Raw genomic sequence first — 23332 nt, forward strand, 5'->3', positions numbered from 1 at the left:
TTTGTGCACTTTATTTACTGTACCAATATTTTAAATTGGCCTTTGAACTTAGCTTTATTGCATGGCAAAAAAAAGTGTTACCTTGCCAAAGCACTGACAGAGCCCACTGATCTAATGGCGTTGTTGAGCACTCCAAATGCAGACTTTGCATGCAACAATCAGGCAGCAATTGACAGCACTCTGATCTAGTGGCATACAGGCATTGTCAGATTGACAGTACTCTAGCCCAATAATGTTGGGGGATCCAGTGGGTGCGGCATTCATATTTCAGGGTGACCGTGCCACTCTTTATCACAACCCTGTTAAAAGTGCCAGTACGTGCGCTCATTTGCGCCCCTTCAGCTGGTGGCGCACTAGGGGATCGCCTAGCTCGCCTATGCCTAGAAACGGCCCTGCTCTTTGATGTAATCTATGTGCTCAGATCTTTGAAAATAAAGTCCTAAATTAAATATATTCATCATATAAAGTCGAAATTGAGAATCCAAACAACTTGTAAGCTGGGAATGTTCTGAGAGTTATGACTTGGACCACATGACCGCTATACCACCTGTCTGCTGCAGATTCATTTTGGCACTATTAGGTGTTGATGTTGTCATGTTGTGATGTCATGATGTTGTGATGTTGTAATTCCGAGTCCGAGGACAGCTCAGAGTAGAATGTCATGTGTTGTCATCTCGAAATTATGGTAATTATGATGTGGCATGAACGTAGCTAATGACTATGACAATTTACTTAATAAAATGCATGAAAACATGAGCATAAAACCTACAACAGACATGACAAAAGTCATTGTGTCTCTTAAAATAATCTTTTGGTTCATATGAATTACTTTTACAAACTTTTTAAAGCATTAACGTTTAAGATAATGAATAATATTTCAGTAGAGGGACTGAAATCTCTCAGATTTCATTACAAATATCTTCATTTGTGTTTTGAGGATAAAAATTGTATGGGCTTAGAACGACTAGGTGTGTAAATGATGACAACATTTTCATTTTGGGGTGAACTAGCCTTTTAATTGATCAAAGAAGAAGCCTCCAAATATGTAAGTATAGTGTTGAAGAGCTCTGCATTTCAGTTTTATCTTTTTACAATTAATGTTTCAAACTTATGTTGCATAACATAACTATTAATTAAACAGTATTTAATAAAAGATCCATTGAGAAAATAATGAAATAAAAATGATTATATATCTACACAGGAAAATAATATTTATGACATACCTAAAACAAATAAGGGATAATAAATATTAGTTTTACAATAGCTATAGGAATTTACCTTATTTTAATTATTAAATTTTTGGGGGTTAAAACCTGACACGTGACAGTGGGTGACACACCGCTAAGGAGACCATTTTGATCAGTGTTGTGCTAAAGATACACTATTAAATCAGTTATTCATGTTCATTTACAGTGGGTATAAAAAAAGAATCACCCATTACATTACAATATACATTTTGTTGCTTTGCAGCCTGAAATGATGATGGACAGAGTTTTTATTTTATCCAGCTGTATTTACTCAGTGCAACTTATAACATCCAAGTTAAAGATATAACACCAACATGTCAGAAAAAATAAATAAAATTAAAACTGAATCACCGAGTTGGAAAAAGGATCACCCCCTCCTAAAAATCACTTTTAAACTCAATAAGGTGTAGCTAATCACCTTCTCAATGGCACACAAAGCCATTTGACTTTCAAATGAGATCAGCTGTGGTCATTTTGATTAGCTCAGCATGAAAAGAGCTTTCCTGGAGCATTTCAGTCCTTGGTAGTGCAACTGAAGCAAACAACCAACTATGGGTGGCAAGGCACCTTGTCAAAACATCTCCGGGATAAAGTTGTGGACAGGCACAAGTCAGGAGATGGTTACAAAAAAATTTCAAAGGCTTTATCAATGCCTAGAAGCACAGTGAAATCTATTATTAAGAAGTGGAAGGTATTTGGTACAACACAGACTCTTCCTGGATCAGAACGTTGCTCCAATCTGGATGAAAGAGTCAGGAGGAAACTATTCAGAGAGGCTACCAAGAGGCCTACAGCAACCCTGAAGCTGTTGCAGGAATTTATTACAAAGAGTAGTCATTAGGCGCGTTTCCATTACAGATTTGCGCAAAACTTTGGCGATATTTTCTGAATGTCGATAAAAAAGTATTGTGAAATGACGGCGTTTCCATTAACCAATGTTATGCGGCTGAAACATAACCTTTTGCCTCTCGCGATAAGTCATGGTAACGGATTTTGGTGGGATTTTGGCTATATTTATTCAAAGGAGGCTTATGCATGTATCTTTACAGAAGCAGCAAAGAGCCGCTTCAGAAACGTGCGTGGCGCTGCTGGAATAAACCATAGACTGTATAAAAACATAAGCACAAGCATTGAGTGGCCGTAATCAGTTTCAGTGACCGTATCAGAGCCACACTGCACCGCAGATGTGTGCAATGTAAATTGTCTAAGTATTAATAGTAGGGAAAGCCCCTTATACTGGAGTGCGGCCACTTGTGAAGTGTTTCTTGGAGGTTATAGTACATTGAAGAATGATCATATGACTTTTTACATACACCATGTGACCTGTAAATGTGAAAAAGCCATTTCCATTGTAGTTTTGCGAATTAATCCTTTTTCGCATTGCCTGAAAAACCACCTCATGCGAGCGTAAAAACTTTTTTGTGATATATGGCCGTTTTTGCGAAATTGACGCATTTCCATTAGGCATATTTTCAATTTGCGCAATTTGAAGGGTAATGGAAACGCGCCTAGTGTGTGCATGTGAAAACAATATTACAAATTTTCCACAAATGTGGCTTGTATGGGAGGGTTGGAAGAAAAAAGCCACTCCTGAAGAAAGGCTACATGCAGTCAAGACTGAGATTTGTCAAAATGCACCTTGAAGAATCTGAGGCAGATGAAACTAAAATTTAATTATTTAGCCTCAACACCAAACGATATGTCTGGCAAAAATCCAATACAGCTCACCATCCAAATTCCTACAGAAAAGCATGGAGGTGGCAATATCCTGTTATAGGGGTGTTTCTCTGCAGCAGGGACTGGAGCACTTGTCAGGATAGAAGGAAAAATGGACGGGGCAAAATACCGTCAAATTCTTGAGGAAAATCTGCTGCCCTCTGCCAGAAAGTTGTCAATAGTAAGAAGGTTTACCTTCCATGACAAATACCCAAAGCACACAGCAAAACTGACCACACAGTGGTTAAAGGAGAAAAAGGTGAATGTCCTTGCACAGCCTAGTCAGAGCCCAGACTTAAACACCATTGAAAATCTGTGTAATGACTTGAAGACTGCTGTCCACCAACTGTCACCATCAAATTTAACTAAACTTGAGCAGTTCTGCAAAGAAGAGTGGGCAAATGTTGCAAAGTCTAGATGTGCAAAGTTAGTAGAGACATCTCCCAACAGACTAAAGGCTGTAATTAAAGCAAAAGGTTGTTCAACAAAATACTGACACAAGGGGGTGAACCTTTTTCCAACTCAGTAATTCTGCTTTTTTAAAATTATTTTTTTTAAAAATTCCTGACATGTTGGTGTTATATCTTTCACTTGGATGTTATAAGTTGCCCTGAGTAAATACAGCTGGATAAAACAAAAACTGTGTCCGTCTTCATTTCAGGCTGCAAAGCAACAAAATGTGATCATTTTAATGGGGGGTGATTCTTTTCTATACCACCTGTATTCCTGCTCTGTCTCTTAAAGGGATAGTTCCCCTAAAAATTAAAATTTGCTGTTAATTTACTCACCGTCAGGCCATGCAAGATGTAAGTGACATTTTTTTCTTCAGTAGAACGGTAAAGATTTTTAGCTGAAACTGTGGTCCTTGGTGATTCATATAATGTGAGTCTGTGGCTGCCCGCTTTTGAGAAAAAAAAGCATATCATGGAACACAAAATTAATACCCCTGGCTCCTGATGGTATATATTCATCAGCACTAAAGTTACTCCAAAAGTTACTGAACTGAGGAAACAGTTCCGAGTCAGATCGAAGACCGATGAGCTGGTGATTGTGCATACGTGAACAGAACACTTGAATGAAGGTGTGAAATTAAAGTTTTTATGGTTTCTCATTGTTTATGTAAAGTGAGGGGACGTGATGAAAACTAGATTTTCCTGTTTGACTGAGGCTATGGATTACAAGTAATAATGTGGTAAATAATGTTCAATTTCTTGCACAGACTGGTAATCACCCTCAACAATCAAAGGCATTTTATAATAAGGTTAAATTAGTTTAAACAACTTATTGATAGCATCTTTTTTGAAAGTTCTTTTGTTTCTTATATGTCTCCAGAGTTAAAAAAATGTTTTGGGTGTTTTTCTGTTGCTGGACCATGGATTGTTGCATTAGATGTTCACTTCATTGATCACTATAAAACAGCACAGTTAGATTATCTTGAATTGCAATATGGGACCAACAATGTAGTTGTTCAACTCAGCAAATACATTGGGGTGTTTAAATGGCATTCTGCAGTGTTAAACTGTCACGGTTCATGGGTCCGGACGGTCTTTCTGTGTCTTGTCATGTGGTTGGATGTGCGTACGTCATTCATTAGTGTTTGCAGCTGGCGCTCAATCAGAGCGCGCCAGCTGCAACTCGTTAACGAGTCCTATATAGGGCACTCTGTTCAATGTGTGTTTGTCGGTTCGTTATCCTCATGTTCCTGTCTCCTTGTCAGTCTCTGTTTCCAGTTCTCGCTCAGTCAGGGTACAGATCTTCAGCCTTCTCCTTGGTTTGGTCAAACGCAGTGGAGGAAGGGATTTCTCTGGGGAGCTCTGATTCGGACCTGGACCCGAGGATTATCTTTGTTGTCTCCGTTGTTTGTGATTACAAATAAACCTTACCTTTTTGCACTCGCACTTGGATCCTGACTCTTCTCTGCCGTGACATAAACATTGCCAGTGAATTGCTTCCACTCCAGCTCTCAGTGTCCCAGTGGTGGCTTAAGTGCTTAGATGTGGTGCTTAGATCCAGTGCTTAGATGTCTGAGTGGCGTAGGGACTGTTAAAAGCACTGTTGTAAGCCCCATGTTTTTGCTGGTGTCTAGTCAGTGTATCCCTGAATAGAGCAATGGTTTACTACTCTATGTATTGTAGCATGTCTTTGCGGAGGATAAGCAGGTTTATGTTGTGGCAAAGTTTTGGTAATGATAACAATTTTTCATATAAGATAGAGCTTATTTAAAGGGATGCACTAATAATACCCCTGGCTCCTGATGGTATATATAAGTTGATAATAAGATAATGTCATACTAGCCTGCGGCGAGTAGCGAGGAGACAAGTCGTAAGCTCATAAATGTCTTTTAATCCAGAAATCCAAGGGGTAACATAGAACACAGGAGACTCAGGGGTAGATGTACAACGATGTTGAGAACCGACAAAGGAAGACTACACAGACTGGGGCTAATGAACACAGGGCAATCAGGGGAACACGGGTGCATGGAATCATAATCAAATGAACACGAAGAGAACCTGGGTAATGGGGGGCAAAACACACACAGACAGCCCAGAACCCTGACAGATAAGTTGCTATTGTAGATGCTACACAGGAATTTAGACATCACAACATAATATATATATATATATATATATATATACTGTATATAAACAGTATGAAAAATAGAATTTTTTTAGCATAATGTAAAGTTTACTTTTGACAGTGTTATTAAAAATGTAAAATTAATAAGCCATTCCTACTTAAATTAACTGATTGTATGATATCAATAAATTGAAAAAAACTTATTTGACAAAACATATTAGACAGTAAACAATATTATACCAATATGTGTAGTGCATCCCTACTTTTTTTGTGTGTTGTAGAATAGATGATAGCATGCTAATTATGCACATTGCTTTGTGTCAGTTGGGTAAATTTAATTTTTTTCAATTAACAAAATATGGCTTAAAATGCAAGATGGTTTTTTCTTGTAAGCCTGTAAATTATCATAATTTCATTTTAATTGGTTATGTTTTATTAGTGTTTTTCAAGGAACCCGCACAATTGCTGCAGGAATTTGAACACAAACTGACACAACTCACTGTTGATTTCACTGTTGTAGGGGAAAGACTCTAGAGCGGTTGCTATGGTGCTGAAGGAGCTACCAAGTAAGGCATCCTCAGATGGAAAACCCCTGCTCACCGTGACAACCAAGGTGGGCTGAGCACATACACCCACCGACAGAGAGCACCAAGCGTGAGTGTGACTATGTGAATAAGGGAAGTAAAACCAAGAGCTTGGTGCACCCTGTTTTGAATATCCATTAGTGTTACACGACAAACATGAGCCATACAGTGGGAAAAATATTTATTTGATCCCCTGCTGATTTTGTAAGTTTGCCCATTTATAAAGAAATGAAGGGTCTTTTTATGGTAGGTTTATTTTAACGTATAGAGACAGAATACCAACCCAAAAATCCAGAAAAAACACATTATATAAAGGTTAGAAATTGATTTGCATTTCAGTGAGTGAAATAAGTATTTGATCCCCAAGCAAAACATGACTTAGTACTTGGTGCAGAAACCCTTGTTGGCAAGCACAGAGGTAGGGCTGTGCAAAAAATTGAATGCGATTTTCACGCACATCTCGTCAGTAAAGCCGCTCCTGTGATTAGTAGTAAATCTCCAGCACGTGCTTTCAGATGGAGCGGCATTTACTACACAGAGCCGTTGTTCACTGACAAGCTACACAAAATCACGTTCAATATCACAGGCGATTCATTGCCGATTTTTTGTAGTTGGTCACCAGGTTTGCACACATCTCAGGAGGGATTTTGATCCACTCCTCTTTACAGATCCTCTCTAAATCCTTAAGGTCGTTTGGCAACTCAAAGTTTCAGCTCCCTCCACAGATTTTCTATAGGATTGAGGTCTGGAGACTGGCTAGGCAGCTCCATGACCTTAATGTGCTTCTTCTTGAGCCACTCCTTTGTTGCCTTGACGCTATGTTTCGGGTTATTGTCATGCTGGAAGACCCATCCATGACCCATCTTCAGTGTTCTGGCTGAGGGAAGGAGGTTCCCTTTACAGTACATGGCCCTGTCCATTTGCCCCTCAATGGGGTGAAGTCGTCCAGTACCCTTAGCAGAAAAAACAGCCCCAAAGCATAATGTTTCCACCTCCGTGCTTGACTGTAGGGATGGTGTTCTTGGGGTCATAGTCAGCATTTCTCTCCCTCCAAACACGACGAGTCGAGTTAATGCCAAAGAGCTCGATTTTGGTCTCATCTGACCACAGCACTTTTTCCCAAGCCTTCTCTGAATCATTTAGGCAAACTTTAAATGGGCTTGTACATGTGCCTTCTTGAGCAGGGGGAACTTGCAGGCGCTGCAGGATTTCAATCCATTGCGGCGTAGTGTGTTACCAATGTTTTGCTTGGTGAGTGTGGTCCCAACTGCCTTAAGATCCCGTGTAGTTCGGGGATTATCCCTCACCTTTCTCATGATCATCCTTACCCCATGAGGCAAGATTTTGCACGGAGCTCCAAACCAAGGCTGATTGATGGTTATTAAGTATTTCTTCAATTTCCGAATAGTCGCACCATAGTATCTGACATCCTTTGACAGCTCTCTGGTCTTGCCCATGGTGGTGGGAGAGGTTGGAATGGAAGATATAGATTGTGTGGACAGGTGTCTTATACATGTAACAAGCTGACATTAGGAGTAACTTCTTAAAGTGGCAGGACTAATCTGTGTTCCACATTCAATTCAATTTAATTCAAGTTTATTTGTATAGCGCTTTTTATGATACAAATCGTTGTAAAGCAACTTTACAGAAAATTACATTTCTACAATATTTAGTAGTAGCTTATCAGTGGTGGCTGTCAGTTTATGTACATACATATGGCAGAAATGTACAGAAAAGTCAATTAAAGACGTAATCAAACAGATCATGAACACTATTAACAGCAATTATTATATGATGCAATCAAACTTATAGCAAAATTTGGTAGTTCTGTATAGAGGTCGACCAATATGGGGTTTTCACTGGCCGATGCCGATGCCAATATTTAGAAATCAGGGCAGCCGATGGCCAATATATGATGCCGATTGTTTTGGCCGATATGTTTGGCCGATCTCATAAAAATGAGTTTGAGTAAATGATTATTGCAGGGTACAAGATAACGTACCATAATAACAGGGCCGAGCATATCCACAAACTCATAGAAAATAACCAAAACAATCCAAGTGAACTGGAAAATTACAGACCCATCTCAAATCTTCCTTTTATGTCTAAAATTTTAGTTGTGAGTTGTGTCTGCTCAATTGTGCTCCTTGCTGCAAAAAAAAGATCTCTATGAAGAATTTCAGTCAGGTTTCAGGCCCCACCATAGGAATTACAGGAAAGACGAAATGAACATGACACCGAAGCTTTTCTGAAGACGGTCAGTTCTTTTCAAAGATACATTCATATAAAAACACTGCGCTGCATTTTAAATTTGAAACGTGCAGTGATCAGTTTATTCAACGAAGTAATAACTCAATTTATGTGAAACACTGGAATCCGCTATAAGTCAAATGGCCAAGTGATAACATAAATAAAAGAGTTCATACATATTACACAGCCTGCTGCGCATACCTGCTTAAGAGTGCACTGGCCACGAGCAATGACATCGTGGATGCTATTGAAGGACCTACACACACATTTCACGAGGAAAGTTAACGTGCACGTTATAATCAGCCCAGAAGTTTCGTCTGAACTGCATGTGTTTCTACTTTCACATGCAAATGACTTGTTGCACTTATGAATATGATAACTTTCCGGCATCAATTCTAGTAGGGTAAAACATAATTAAGCTTTCGAAACGGTCTGTTTTGCCCTGCTATCATTAGCTGAAGCTGTGTGTGAACAAGAAGTGGCTGCAGAGTGTGAGTTGCTCCATCTCTCATGCAGCCAGAGAGAGATTCTCCGGTGTTCCGCAACAACGCTTAGCTGCCCGCAGATGCACCTGCCTATAAATCGGCCTAATTTGCAGCACAATCGTCCGATGCCGATTAATTAAAAAATGGCAAAAACCGGCCGATCAATCGGTCGACCTCTAGTTCTGTATGTTGTTTCAGGGTTGGCATCATCTGAGGTCCTCTGAGGGGTTGGCATCATCTCTTCTCAGGTGTTCTGGATCCAGACTGAAGCTTGTGTAAATCCTAGTTACTAGGATGTCAATCCCGTGGCAGAAACAGAGAAACAAATAGAGACATAATTAGCATAGCTGCTGTTTCAACCAAGTAAAATTAATTTGTTTAACCCAAGCTAAAGAATAATAATGTGCATTTGATCAGATATAGGGAAACTCCCCCCGCGGAATGAAAGGGTTACAGTTAATGAAAAGCCGTTCTAGATCGGAACAGCACATCTTCTTTAACACTGTAACATCTGTACACTACCTTTCGTTGATGTAAAAACATGTCCCGTCGCCGCGTGATTTCCCCTTTGATTCTGCGTCGCGATCTGCTCTGAGACTCAACGCACTGTCCGGAATGGCCTCATTCAGCCAGGTTTCCGTGAAACACAGAGCAGCAGAGTGTGAAAAATCCTTATTTGTCTGGGAGAGCAGAAGAAGTTTGTCCGTTTTGTTGGGTAGAGAGCGGAGATTCGCCAGATGGATGCTCAGCAACGGCGTTCTGAATCCGCGCTTCCTGAGCTTCACAAGCGCCGGGTCTCTTCCCCCGTCTATGCGTCCTGAAGCGCTTGATCAGCGCAGCAGCTCCGCCGGCTACAACGTTCAGAAAAACGTCCGAATAAACAAAATCTGGTAGAAGATTGTGTGGTGTGTTCTGCCGAATGTTCAGCAGCTCATCCCTGGTAAAACTGATCGTGTTTGAGAAACAAAAAACAGGAAAAACGAACAAAAACAGTACAAACACTGGAGAGCCAAACACTGAGGCCGAATTGTAATCCACGAGATTCTGAGTACTGTCTTTTGGTCCAATAAGTAATATCGCTGTCTTATCCGAATTTAATAGGAGAAAATTATTGGTCATTGTTCCACATGGGCAATATGTGGGAGCCAGAATTCTTGCTGGTTGGTAGGGGATCAAATACTTATTTCACTCACTGAAATGCAAATCCATTTGTAACCTTTATATAATGTGTTTTTTCTGGATTTTCTGGTTGATATTAAAATAAACCTACCATAAAAATGACAGACCCTTAATTTCTTTGTAAGTGGGCAAACTTACAAAATCAGCAGGGGATCAAATAAATATTTCCCCCACTGTATGGCTCATCTGTGCCCTGCAAGTGGCATGCAGGCATGCAAAATTGTAGGCTAAATTGTGTGCACGATTTACTATTTTGTTCCCTCGATTTATAAATTGTACGCATAATTTACTAATTCGTTCCCTCGATTTGCTAAATTGTGCACACGATTTATAAATCGAGAGAAAGAATTAGTAAATTGTGCACATTATTTAGCAAATCGAGGGAACGAATTATCAAATTGAATGAATGAATGAATGAATGAATGATGCATTTATATAGCGCTTTATTGTGTATTGTTGTACACCCAAAGCGCTTTACAATCATATGGGGGGATGATGCAACGGCAGCCACAGGACAGCGGCGCCAGTGCGCTCACCACACACCAGCTACAGGTGGAGAGGAGAGAGAGAGTCATAGAGCCATAGAGCCAATCGAGTGGTTGATTGGCTCTAAATTGAGGGAATGAATTAGTAAATCGTGCTCACTATTTATTTATTTTTTCTTGCATGTCATGTGCGGGGCTCCGTACCGTTAAAATAAACCTACCATACAAATTACAGACCCTTAATATTTTGTTAGTGGACAAACTTACAAAATCAGCAGGGGATCAAATAAATATTTTCCCAACTGTATGTGTGGAAGTGCTAAAGTTGCTTCTTCTTGTTGAAAGCAAGCTGCTCTATGGGGTTCACACTAGGTGATGTCATAAAGACCCATGACTATGGGGTGATCCTTTGGGACGTCAGTATTTCACGACACAAACAAGAGTGGCATTTGCTTTAAGTGAGTGCTAGTCTCCTCATAAGCAGCTGCTGAATGTTCTGTTGCTTAAATTTTATTTCTGTTTTTTGGCGTTGAATCGCATGTATGTTACCTGTTTTATACCGAATCCAGAGCTGCATGTTCATGTTATGTTTGTTCACACATAGGGAATCATTTATTTGCAGGAAGCAAATGAAATGTGGATGTAGAGTCTTGCTGCCATGTGGGGAGGCTTATGTTATTTATTTAATGTACTATACCATTCTTCAGTTATATGAAGTAAATAAATGGATGTCATTTTTGGCTGTCTATAAAAGGTTTACCAAAATGTTGGAGGATTTTGTGATATGGAGGGCTTGGTTCTATTACATTGGGGATGTGGCAGAGAGCCATGCATTTTTCATTACATGATGAGATGCTCAATGGGGAATTTACTGCCACTTACAGCTAAGCTAAAAAAAAAGAAGCTGAAAAACACTTGCCATCTCATCCTTTACAAAAGACCAAGTGAAATTAAAAGTAATTTGTGAATTCTTGTACAATTTAGACAATTTAGCAAATCATTGACCTACATAATTATAATGCATCGAGGAAGTTACACAGGTATGATAACAGATAAAGATATATATATATAAAAATTGGATTCAGGATTCAGAGGGGGGACTCAATTAAAAATACACTGTATCCACTACTGTTTTTACTTAAAGAATTTTGAAAGTCAGGTAACAGTGCAAACTGGACTTTTGTGCTCAATGGCATTTTCATGCTTGGTTGTGTTGGATGCAGCAGACTACTGAAGTTTGACATACTTTACTTTAAAGTATCATTCTTTAAAATGCCAAAAGTAAACTTGACTGCTATCATCAATATAACATGCACAAAAAAAACCTATTAAATACAATTACATTTACTGATTTTTTTTTTCTGTGGCCAATCATTTCACAATGTTAATATGCCAGACAAACAGCATTGGGATTTCTGAATAAGGCAATGAACTTAATTTGCATGTTTCAGCTGAAAAGTAAGACCATAAATATCTGAACATTTAGTTAAACTGGATTGTGGGTGGTTTGTCAATAAATCGCTGCAACAATTTTGTGAATTCACCTTAGAGTGTAAAAATTAGTTTGGTGCTTGTAGGATTTCAGGATGAACCTCATGTATTCTTTACACATTACCAAGCACAAGGCTGATAAATTGGTTCCCTTGTGTGCCCCATATTGATCATTTATTACCTCTGTTATGAAGTGAGGGGCACTCTCAGTGCTGACCTGTGTCAAGGGCAGTTCTTTTCAAATTATTGACAGCCATAAAAAATTTCAATTCTTGACAACCATAAAAATTGCCATTGTATTACTTATGGCAAAAATCCAAAGATTTGCGTCACAATTTGCGTCCCAAACTGCTACACCAGAATGATTCATTGTTATAAGTATTGTATACACATCTTATATGTATTGTATTGTTACATGTAATGGTCTATTTGATACTTGTAAACAAATCAATATATTTATGAAAATTTATTTAGAAATGTCACTGAGTTACAGCACTGCATCACTTAAGAGATGCATTTTGACCTATAGTAAGTATTGTATCTGATTTTTGGTCTGAATCAGTGATTTCAATCATTACTACTATCCACAGGTAATGACACCCTCTGCGTTGTGAGATTAGATGATTTACTGTAAAGAAAATAATCTCAGTTCTAATTATTTAATGTTCTCACTGGAATGAGTATATAATATGATAATGTAACATTTATAGAGATTACTGGTTGCAGCAATCATTGGATTGGAAACATGAAGGTTTTGGAGAAACTAAAGCTAAGAGCTGCTTCTAATTTATGAGTCTTTCACTTTCATAAGTGGTTCTCTTTACCAGTTAGCATTTTCTAAGGCACTAGGCTAAGCTGTTAGCTTGCAAACCAAAACTAAATGTGCAGTTACATTTATTATTGTAATTCAGTCATTTAAATAGGAATCCATGCAACCAGGAATTCCATGTGAGGATGAAAGATTTTCCCACAGATTTCGCAATGGATCAAGAAGGTCATGCAAATTCACCACTTTGCCAATTGAAATCACAAAACTTTTTACTGCACCATAACTGAAAACTCAAAGAATGGGAACTGTTTAATTTTACCATATTTTACTTTCGTAATATACTGTGATCATTGCCGTTGACAACCAGGAGCACTGTCCCGGGTCCTGTGAAGACTGGGGTCCACTGAGGTCCTCAGACAAATCTTACTCATTGGGCCCAGGGGAGAGGGGGCCCATCCGGAAAGGTTGTGAATTTTAGTGACAGCCCTGACTGTGATTTGCAATATGTAATTACATGAATTAAATATATAATTACATTGATTACATATTTAGGTTACACTTATTTTAAGGTGTCCTTGTTACAGTGTCAATATTTAGTTCAGTCATGAAACTCTAGATGGCGCAGGCGACGGGTTGTTAACATAACCGATGATATTCAGAGAGTTAAACGACTTGGCACAAGCTGATTGGTTCATGCTGCATATGCAGCCAATGAGCTTACTGCCTTGCATTTATATGGCTGGCTAGCATCCACTAGAGATTTCTACAGTGCGCTTTCAGAGTTTCTCTGAAACTCAACAGCTAGATAAGTAAACGGTCTTTACTCTGATTTCAGTGCATTATTGCGTTTGTCAGATTTACATTTTTAAACTAGAAAACATAAAAGTTGTAAAACTACGCGCAGGTTATTCGCGTGAGGAGTAATTACTAAGCATGTCTTGTTCATATAACAACAGTAGCATTAGCAGCAGCAGCAAGCAGTTTTCCTAGTTCATGTACTGTATGTGAGAATACAACATCAAGTGTCGTGGATTTAGAACAGTAAAGTGAATTGGGGATTACTTTATTTGCCCGAAATCTCCAACGCTTTTAATATCTTCTGTGGGCGTTCATTTTTAAATTGACCGCGAACGGATCGCTTTCAGATGCACACCTCACTAGTGGGGTCGGTTTGCAGTTGGCGTTTCACAGTTGTTCACAGTTTTAAGTCAAGGCGAACCCGTATAACTGTCTTTCATATACGTCATACTTATTTGACGTTTATGAAACGTTACCTATTTAACCATAACAACTTAATGAGCAACAGAAAATAATATGCCCACTTATACGTGTACTCGTGCCGCATTGCAATGCACTCAGAAGAGGGAGCGCTCATTCTTAAATGGGCCACATCTCAATTTCACTCATTACCTTGGTTCAGCGATTGTGAAGAGTTTATTATGAAAGTCAAGTTTAGTGATAGTTTAAAGATAATTAATCATGAATTCGTTTAAAATATAAAGATACTACTAATAATAAATCATTTTCAATCAGTAGCCCATGTAATGTAGCTAATAGTAGGATACTCTTAAACTGGAATTTACTATTTGTGTGTTCAGTTGGTCTTACAGCAATTATAGTACTTTCACGGAGTGTAGCAGCAGTATCATAGAATTCAGATCACATTATTAGCGAATTGTTAATAGCAGTATGCATAGCAAATCAAATCAAATTATTACGGTGTTTATAGCAGTGGCAGCAGAAAGTATCTTGTTGCATGAAATTAACTCTTTAAAATGGGAAAGTAACTCTTTAAAATTGGAATAGGCTTTTATTACTTTGTTTATTTAACAGGGTGTACAGAGATTTTTTGAACTCCTCAAAGCAAAATAGGCATTATTTGTTTGCGTTTCATTGTTTAATAAAGACGCTTATAGTAACTCTAAGTACTTTAGTGCAGCAGCAGTATGCTTAGCTATTCAGATCGCAATTTTTAGCAAATTTAATAGCAGCAGAATGGCATAGCAAATTCAGATGCAATGTTAGAAATAATATTAGTGTCAGGATTATGGACTATTCTGTGTGTGTTTTTGCCCCTGTGACCCAGTTTCTTCCTCATGTTGTTGTCCTTTCAGTTCTTGTTTGTTGGGTCTACTTGTTGAATGTCCTCCTTGTTCTCGGTTTTCCTGTGGATTATTAAAGACTGTGTTATACAAGTACTCCTCGTTTTCTCGTTCCTTGCTCCCCGAGTGAATTGTGACAATTAGCAGCAGTCTGCATAGCAACCAATTATTATTACTAATATAGCAGGGGCAGCAGAAAGTACTTTAGTTGCATGAAATTTCAGTGAAAATGCATGGATGGGCTACAGCAATTTTAGTACTTTCATGGAGTGTAGCAGCAGTATCCATAGAATTTCAGATTGCGTTATTAGCAAATTATTAATAGCAGTATGCATAGCAAATCAAATTATGCATTTAGTTGCGGCAGCAGTAGGTAGACTGTAGTTTACATTTACATTTACATTTATTATTTTGCAGACACTTTTATAGACTTACAATTGCTGCAGTTTCAGTGACTAAAAATGGATGCGTTTCGTTTATTTAAAAGGGGCTTATAGTAATTCTAAGTACCTTTGTACGGGGTTCAGACACACTCTCTCTGTTTAAATCTAGATTAAAGACACATCTCTTTGGCCAAGCATTCAAATAATGCATCTCATAATCTTTTACTGCAGTCATAATCTTTTACTGCAGTTATATCTAATCAAATGCACATTATTATTCGTTAGTTTGGGTTAAACAAATCATTTTTGCTTGGTTGGAACAGCAGCTACGCTAATTATGTTTGTATTTGTTTCTCTGTTTTTTGCCACGGGATTAACATCCCGTGGTAACTAGGATTTACACAAGCTTCAGTCTGGATCCAGAACACCTGAGAAGAGATGATGCAACTCCTCAGAGGACCTCAGATGATGCCAACCCTGAAACAACATCCAGAACTACCACATTTTGCTATAAGTTTGATTGCATCATATAATAATTGCTGTTAATATTGTTCATCGTCTGTTTTATTACGTCTTATATTGATTTTTCTGTACTGCTGGTTCGTCTGGTCAGAGGAGAACTGGCCCCCCGCCTGAGCCTGGTTTCTCCCAAGGTTTTTTTCTCCATTCTGTCACCGATGGAGTTTTGGTTCCTTGCCGCTGTCGCCTCTGGCTTGCTTAGTTGGGGACACTTCATTTCCAGCGTTATCGTTGACATGATTGCAAAGATATTATTTAAACTGAACTGAGCTGGATGTTGACATCACTGAATTCAATGATGAACTGTCTTTAACTGAAAAATGAGTGTTTACTATTGTCATTTTGCATTATTGACACTATTTCCTAATTAATGCTGTTCAGTTGCTTTGTCACAAATCTGTATTGTTAAAAGCGCTATATAAATAAAGGTGACTTGACTTGACTTGACTTTGTGCAGCTGAAGCAGCAATGTGCATAGTTATTCAGATCGCATGTAGCTAATTTAATAGCAGCAGCATGCATAGCAAATTCATATGCAATTTAAAAAATAATATTAGCAGCAGGAAGTCAAATTATTGTTGCTAATATAGCAGCGGCAGTAGAAAGTACTTTAGTTGCTTGAAATTTCAGTGATAACGTATGGGGTAAGTAACTCTTTAAAGTGAAATAGGCATTTTATTTCTTTGCTTATTTAACAGGGCTTGCAGTAGATTTTGTGAACTCTTCAAAGTGAAATAGGCATTATTTGATTGCGTTTGCTTGTTAATAAAGACGCTTATAGCAATTCTAAGTACATTTGTGCAGCTGTAGCAGCAGTATGCATAGCTATTCAGATCGCTAGTTTAGTGAATTTTAATAGCAGCAGCACGCATAGCAAAATTCAGACACAATGTTAGAAATATTAGCTGCAGTCTGCATGGCAATCCAATTATCATTGTTGCTAACATAGCAGCGGCAGCAGAAAGTACATTTAGTTGCATAAAAATTTCAGTGATAAGATAACACTTGGATGGTAGTGAACTTTTTAGGTGAAATAGGCATTTTATTACTTTACTATTCAATTCAACAGGGTTTATAGAACTCTTCAAAGCGAAATAAGCATTAATTGTTGTGTTTGGTTATTTAAAAAGGGGCATTAGCAATTCTAAGTATTTTTGTGCAGCAGTATGCATAGCTATTCAGATCGCAATGTTAGCAAATTTTATGGCATGCATAGCAAATTCAGTTGCAAGGTTAGAAATAATATTAGCAGCAGCATGCATAGGAAGTCATATTGTTGCTAATATAGCAGCTGCAGCAGAAAGCGCTTTAGTTGCATGGCATTTTAGTGATAACTCATGGAGGGTAAATTAACTCTTTAAAGTGCAATGTGCATTTATTACTTTGCTTATTCAACAGGGCTTACAGCAGGTTTCTTGCAGCAGCAGTAGATTATGCTTCACAAATTCTGTTTAAATATTACAACCGCAACAGCTCGCACAGTAAATTCCAATTACAACATTGTGGATATCATTAACAGCAACAGCATTACTTCAACTCCGTATTGAAATGTTAGTGAATATTATCAATAGCAGCAGTAGCTGAAGTTTTGTTGCGTTTGCCGTGTCGCACTGCATACATTGCGGACAGCTTTACCTATCGTAATGGGTCTATTGACTTTGTCATGTTGTGCCGCTCTCGTCTGGCGTAGACACTGTGTTAGAGTAAAATAGGCATTCGCCTAGCTACTTATATACCTAATTAATGAAGCTCTCAGCAGTTCAGTCTCTTGTGCAGTAGCAGCAGCTTGCATAGGCATTCATTCATCAAGATCTTTCTCAGCAGCAGCATGCACAGCATTTCTATGTTGCAGATATTATTTTGGAACCAATTAATATAAAAGCAGACAACTGCATTTAAATAAAGTCACTGCAGTGTCTTGCTCAAGACCATCTTGGAACGAGCCATGCATTTAGCAATGATGTGTTCACACAATGCAAACATTGTTCTTAATATGCAATATAAATATTTTAAAATATCAAAATAAATGAGCAGCTGCTTTTGAGGCAGAATTAGTCCTGGGCATATGACCACCCTGTACCATCTACAGGGTGTACAGTGATTTATTCTTTCTCCAAATATTTTGTTAGCTTATTAATAAGTTAAAGGTATTTACATTGCAGTAACGTTAATGGAAAAAAAATTACAACTCTTGAATGACACATTTAAAACTATTTGCTCAGGCTGACACATAGTTATTTAGGTCATTAGTTAAATAAACCTAAGGGTACAGCACCCAGGTTCACATTGTTAAGCCACTAGTTAATTTATCTGGGCTCCATTAGCCTAGAAACACATTTAACTCAGGTCACTAGTTTAAGCTATCTGGTCAACCGATCAGGTACACACAGCAATAGTTCACTAGCGTTAAACCATTCAGCAAAGCCGGCCCAGGCTCACATAGATGGCAAACACACGGTCTCACGGCTCTCCGGAGCAGCAGCAGTACATATGTCTTGGCAATAGATCTGCTTATTCTGGGGGGTTTTATCTTTTTATTCCTTTTGCCTTATAGGGATGATTTTAAGCATATTATTGTATAGCAGCAGCATACATATTTAATTGTTTTTTTTTCTTCTTCCAGCTTTGTAGGCCAAGACCAATTACATTAACATTGTCATATCCATCACCATGCTAAAATCTTCAGAGAGTTGTCATGATTAAAATATATAGTTCAGTCATGAAACTCTAGATGGTGCAGGCGACGGCTTGTTAATGTAACCGATGATATTCAGAGAGTTAAACGACTTGGCACAAGCTGATTGGTTCATGCTGCATATGCAATGAGCTTACTTCCTTGCATTTATATGGCTGGCTAGCATTCACTAGAGATTCCTGCAGCGCACTTTCAGAGTTTCTCTGAAACCCTCCACCTTCCCCAGCTCCACCTGTATAGATCTGCTACAGTTTATTTTATATGCTATTTGTGCAGCAGCAGTATGTCTTAAATACTCATGGCACAATATCACTATATGCATTGGCAGTAGCAACTTCCTGTACTTGCTTGCCGCAGCAGCAATAATCTACAACTACAGCAATAACCAACAGCAGCAGCAATTCAGCAGCAGCAGCTTAGCAGATCTATTCCGCCAAGACCAAATACATTAACATTGTCATATCCTTCACCATGCTAAAATCTTCAGAGAGTTGTCATGATTGAATTATACATACAAGTACTGAGTAATATTAATTAACTACATGTACTTACTATATAGTTAGGGTTAGGATTTGGGTTTGGCTTAGGGTTACTTGCATGCAATTATGCATAATTAATTATTATTATAATAGTAAGTATATGTAACGTGTAACAAGGACACCTTAAAATAAAGTGTTACCCATATTTGCATGACTAAGGGGGCTTTTACACTGGCAGTTTAGTTTGAAACAGGGCAGTTCGCGTGAATATGAAAGCAACATGGACTCAGGTACGCACTTGTTCAGGAAGTAAAGTAATCTGCGCATGTATTTTAGCCGATTACAATGTAGTTTCTTCAATAAAACACATATAAGTGATGATAGTGTTGATGATTTACCTTGGATTCGAGTGTGAGTGAGCCTGCAGTGTATTCGCTTGTAGCAAGTGCAATCAGAGTGGCAAATGAATGGTAATCCACTGTATCCTCAAAATAGCCGCCTACATGCACCTCACATACAGTAAACCCATATGTCGTTTACTCTGCTGTGCATAATTGCAGCAAATGAATGAAAAACACAATATATTGACCCATGTTCTGCTTTTTAACATGCGTCATGCATGTTTGTGATGACGTAAGATAAACGCAACGCACCAGGGTTCGATAGAATCTTTTTTATTTATATATATTTTTTCCTACGTGTCAGCCGCACGCAGCTTATTGCCTTCTGCAATCAGTGAGCCCGTTCACGCGCTCACAGCTGTTTCTCATTTTGTTTATCCCTATTTTTACAACTTGTCTTCTCATTTTCATTGCCATTGTGTTTTGTCATTTTGACTTTAAGTTTTTTCAGTTAGCTGTTAATCTTTCTGTTTACTCAGCTTGACCTTCTGATGCCTGTTATCTCAGCGATCTCTAGCCAGTAGCTAATGGGATTTGAGCTCAGCCTGTTCCTGTCTGTGTGAGTTGTTCTAACCTGTATGGAGTGGCTGTCTGATGATTAAAGTGTTTGATAGATCTGCGTTTGGCAAGGAAGCCTCTCAGCTATTGGCGGCTCTGTGTCAAGGCAAGAGGTCTGTAGCAGATTATGCTATCGAGTTCAAGATGCTTGCGGCCACAAGTGAATGGAATACTTCTGTGCTGGCGGCGCGCTTCCTGGATGGCTTGGAGGAGAACATTAAGTATGAGATTTATGCCCACGATCCCCCCGAGCATCCAGATGACATCATGAAGCTTCCCATCCGTCTGGACACTAGCATGGAACTAGACGCAGAGTGCAGAGCAATACCAGTAGGTCACGGGTTGACCTTTCCTCATCTGCTCCCGCTTGAGTTTCTGAGTTATCCAGTCCTGAATAAATGCAGATTTGAAGAATGCGTTTAACTGCTGAGGAGCGGCAACGCCATTTTACCAAGGGTTTCTGTCTTTATCGTGGTGGTCAAGGTCATATTGCTGCTGCTTGTATGGTAAAAGCTCACGCCCGTCAGTAGGCGGACGGCACTTCCATCACTTCACCAGTTGGCTCACGCACCACTATTCCAGCCATGGTTTTGCAAAGCGATTTTGTCATCAGATGTTCTTCACTTGTTGATTCAGGAGCTGAGGGGAATTTTATGGATTTGACCTTGGCTCACCATCAAGGTCTTCCTATACTTGCTGTTCCATCCCCACTTACAGCTCACTCACTTAAGGGACATGATGGCTTTCACTAACATTACCAATCCGGTGAGTGTTATCACCTCCGGGAACCACAGCTGTACCTATTGTGCTGGGTCACCCATGGCTTTCACTTCATAGTCCCCACATAAACTGGGCAGACAATATTATTTTATTTTGGAGTTCTTGCTGTCATGCTGTTTGTCTGGTTTCTACTGTGTCTCCTGTTTCTGTTTCTTTTGTGTTGCAGGAGGAAGAAGCAGCTCTATCTCTAGCGCTTGCCATTTATCATGATCTGCGTGTGGTCTTCAGTCAGTCCCGAGCTGCTTCTCTTCCTCCCCACCGACCGTATGATTGCTCTATCGATCTCCTCTCAGGCTCTTCTCCACCTTGCGGATGTCTCTTCTCCCTGTCCGCACCGGAGTATGAGGCCATTGAGAAATATTTATCTGAATCTCTGGCAGCAGGTCTGATTTATCCCTCTTCTACTCCAGCTGGTGTGGGTTTCTTTTTCATGAAGAAAAAGAATGGCCCTTTGCGCCCTTGCATTGACTATTGGGGGCTGAATGACATTACCATTAAGAACAGGGACCCCTGGCTTTGATGTCTATGGCCTTCGAGGTCTTGAAGGGTGCAAAGTTCTTCACGAAATTGGACCTATGCAGTACTTATTATCTTGTCCGGATAAGGAAGGAGGACGAATGGAAGACTGCTTTTAATACACCTACAGGGCACTTTGAATATTTAGTTTTACCTTTCGGGTTGGTCAACGCCCCAGCCGTCTTTCAAGTGCTTGTCAATAACATGCTTAGAGATATGATTAATTATTTTGTCTCCGTGTACCTAGATGGCACCTTAATTTTTTCTCGTTCTTTTCAGGTGCACGTTCAGCACGTCAGGCGAGTGCTTCAGCGGCTGCTAGAGAAACAATTATTTGTGAAGGCAGAGAAGTGCACTTTTCATGCCCAGTCAGTTTCGTTCTTGGGGTCCATCATTTCGGTGGAGGGGATTCGCATGGACCCTGTGAAGGTGAGAACTGTTTCTGATTGGCCGGTGCCTGGCTCTAGTAAAGCGTTACAACTATTTCGTGGTTTTGCACGTTTTTATTGACGCTTTATCATGAATTTTGGCCAGGTGGCGGTGCCTCTGACAGGATTAACCTCCACCAAGACTAAATTCAGTTGGTCGATCGCTGCTCAAGCAGCCTTTGATGATCTGAAATTCAGATTTACTGGTGCTCCAATCTTGATTTTGCCTGATCCTAACAGACAGTTTGTGGTGGAGGTGGATGCTTCAGAGGTGGGTGTCGGAGCAGTTTCTTCCCAAAATCCCCTCAAGATAATAAGTTACATCCTTGTGCTTATGTTTTTATCGTCTTTCTCCCTCAGAGCAAAATTATGACCAACAACAGAGAGCTGCTTGCAGTACGCCTAGCTTTGGGGGAGTGGCGTCATTGGCTGGAGAGGACAGCTATTCCATTTCTGGTGTGGACTGATCACAAAAATCTTGAGTACATTCGGTCTACTAAGCATTTAAATGCCAGACAGGCCCTCTGGACCTTATTCTTTGGCTGTTTTAATTTTGTATTGTCTTATAGACCGGGCTCTAAAAACCGTAAACACGATGCTTTGTCATGGCAGTTCGGCACCCCTGGCGACACGCTCCCTACTGACACGATCTTGCCTTCAGATCGTTTGGTGGGGGCTGTCATCTGGGGTGTCGAGAGAATAGGTGCTTGCTCGAATTGAACCCCCTTTGGGTTGTCCAGCGGGACGGTTATTTGTGCCTGATTCAGTCCACACCTCTGTCTTGTGATGGGGCCACTCCTCCAAACTCATGTGTCATCTAGGTGTGAGGAGGTCGCTGCCAGCCATCCGTCAGCGTTTTTGGTGGCCTGCCATGTTTGAGGACGTTCGTTGGTTTGTGGGTGCATGTGAGGTTTGTGCTCGAAATAAAACTTCTAATCAATCTCCCATTGGTCTGCCTCATCCCCTTCCCATTCCCTCCTGTCCCTGGTCGCATATTGCCCTGGATTTTGTTACTGGTCTCCCTATATCCAGTGGCAATACTGTGATCCTTACCATGGTGGATTGCTTTTCTAAACTTCCCTCCAAACGCCTTCTAAACGTCTCTCCAAACTCCCCTCCTCTAGGGAGACAGCCAGGGTGGTCATTGACCACCTCTTTCGGATTCATGGTCTTCCAGAGGACGTGGTCTCTTGACAGGGGGCCCCAGTTCATCTCCTATTTTTGGAGGGATTTCTGTCGACAGCTGAGTGCCTCCGGCAGTCTGTCTTTAGGATGCTATCCACAGACCAACGTCCAAACCGAGCACGCTAATCAGGATCTCGAGCGGATGCGCCAATGGCTGGCTTCTCATAACCCCTCCTCCTGGAGTCAGCAGCTAACTTGGGCTGAATATGCCCTTAACTCCTTACCGGTGTCTTCGACTGGGCTTTCCCCGTTCATGTGTTGCCTCCCTTTGTTTCCCTCCCAGGCTGCCGTTCCCTCAGTCCAGGCATTTATCCAGCGCTGTCGCCATACCTGGAGGAGGGCCAGGGAAGTGCTGGTCCGGTCTAGGGGATGTACCAAAAGAGCTGCTGACCACCATTGGACTGCAGCTCCGAAATATGTTTGTTGGCAAATGTTATGGCTCTCTACGTGAGATTTGCCGCTTAGGGTTCCAGCATGTAAGCTGGCACCTAGATTTATTGGAC

General features: G+C 39.9%; 1 protein-coding gene across 4 annotated transcripts in view; it reads left to right on the plus strand.

The window, feature by feature from the left end:
* The window catches only part of LOC107550448 (PEX5-related protein-like), an 81112-nt gene that overhangs the window by 29220 nt on the left and 28560 nt on the right, over positions 1–23332 (plus strand). For 2 of the 4 annotated variants that reach the window (XM_016231726.1, XM_016231727.1), the window contains exon 2: positions 6061–6153. The exons of 1 other annotated variant lie outside the window; for it this stretch is intronic. In XM_016231726.1, the coding sequence (XP_016087212.1) occupies positions 6061–6153 (93 nt within the window). Of the gene's footprint in view, positions 1–6060; positions 6154–21604; positions 21646–23332 lie in introns of those variants that run through there. One more of the 4 variants, XM_016231729.1, reaches the window with a different exon arrangement.

Source organism: Sinocyclocheilus grahami, unplaced genomic scaffold (genome assembly GCF_001515645.1).
Source record: "Sinocyclocheilus grahami isolate Dianchi unplaced genomic scaffold, SAMN03320097.WGS_v1.1 scaffold398.1, whole genome shotgun sequence".
NCBI classification, from domain to species: Eukaryota; Metazoa; Chordata; class Actinopteri; order Cypriniformes; family Cyprinidae; genus Sinocyclocheilus; species Sinocyclocheilus grahami.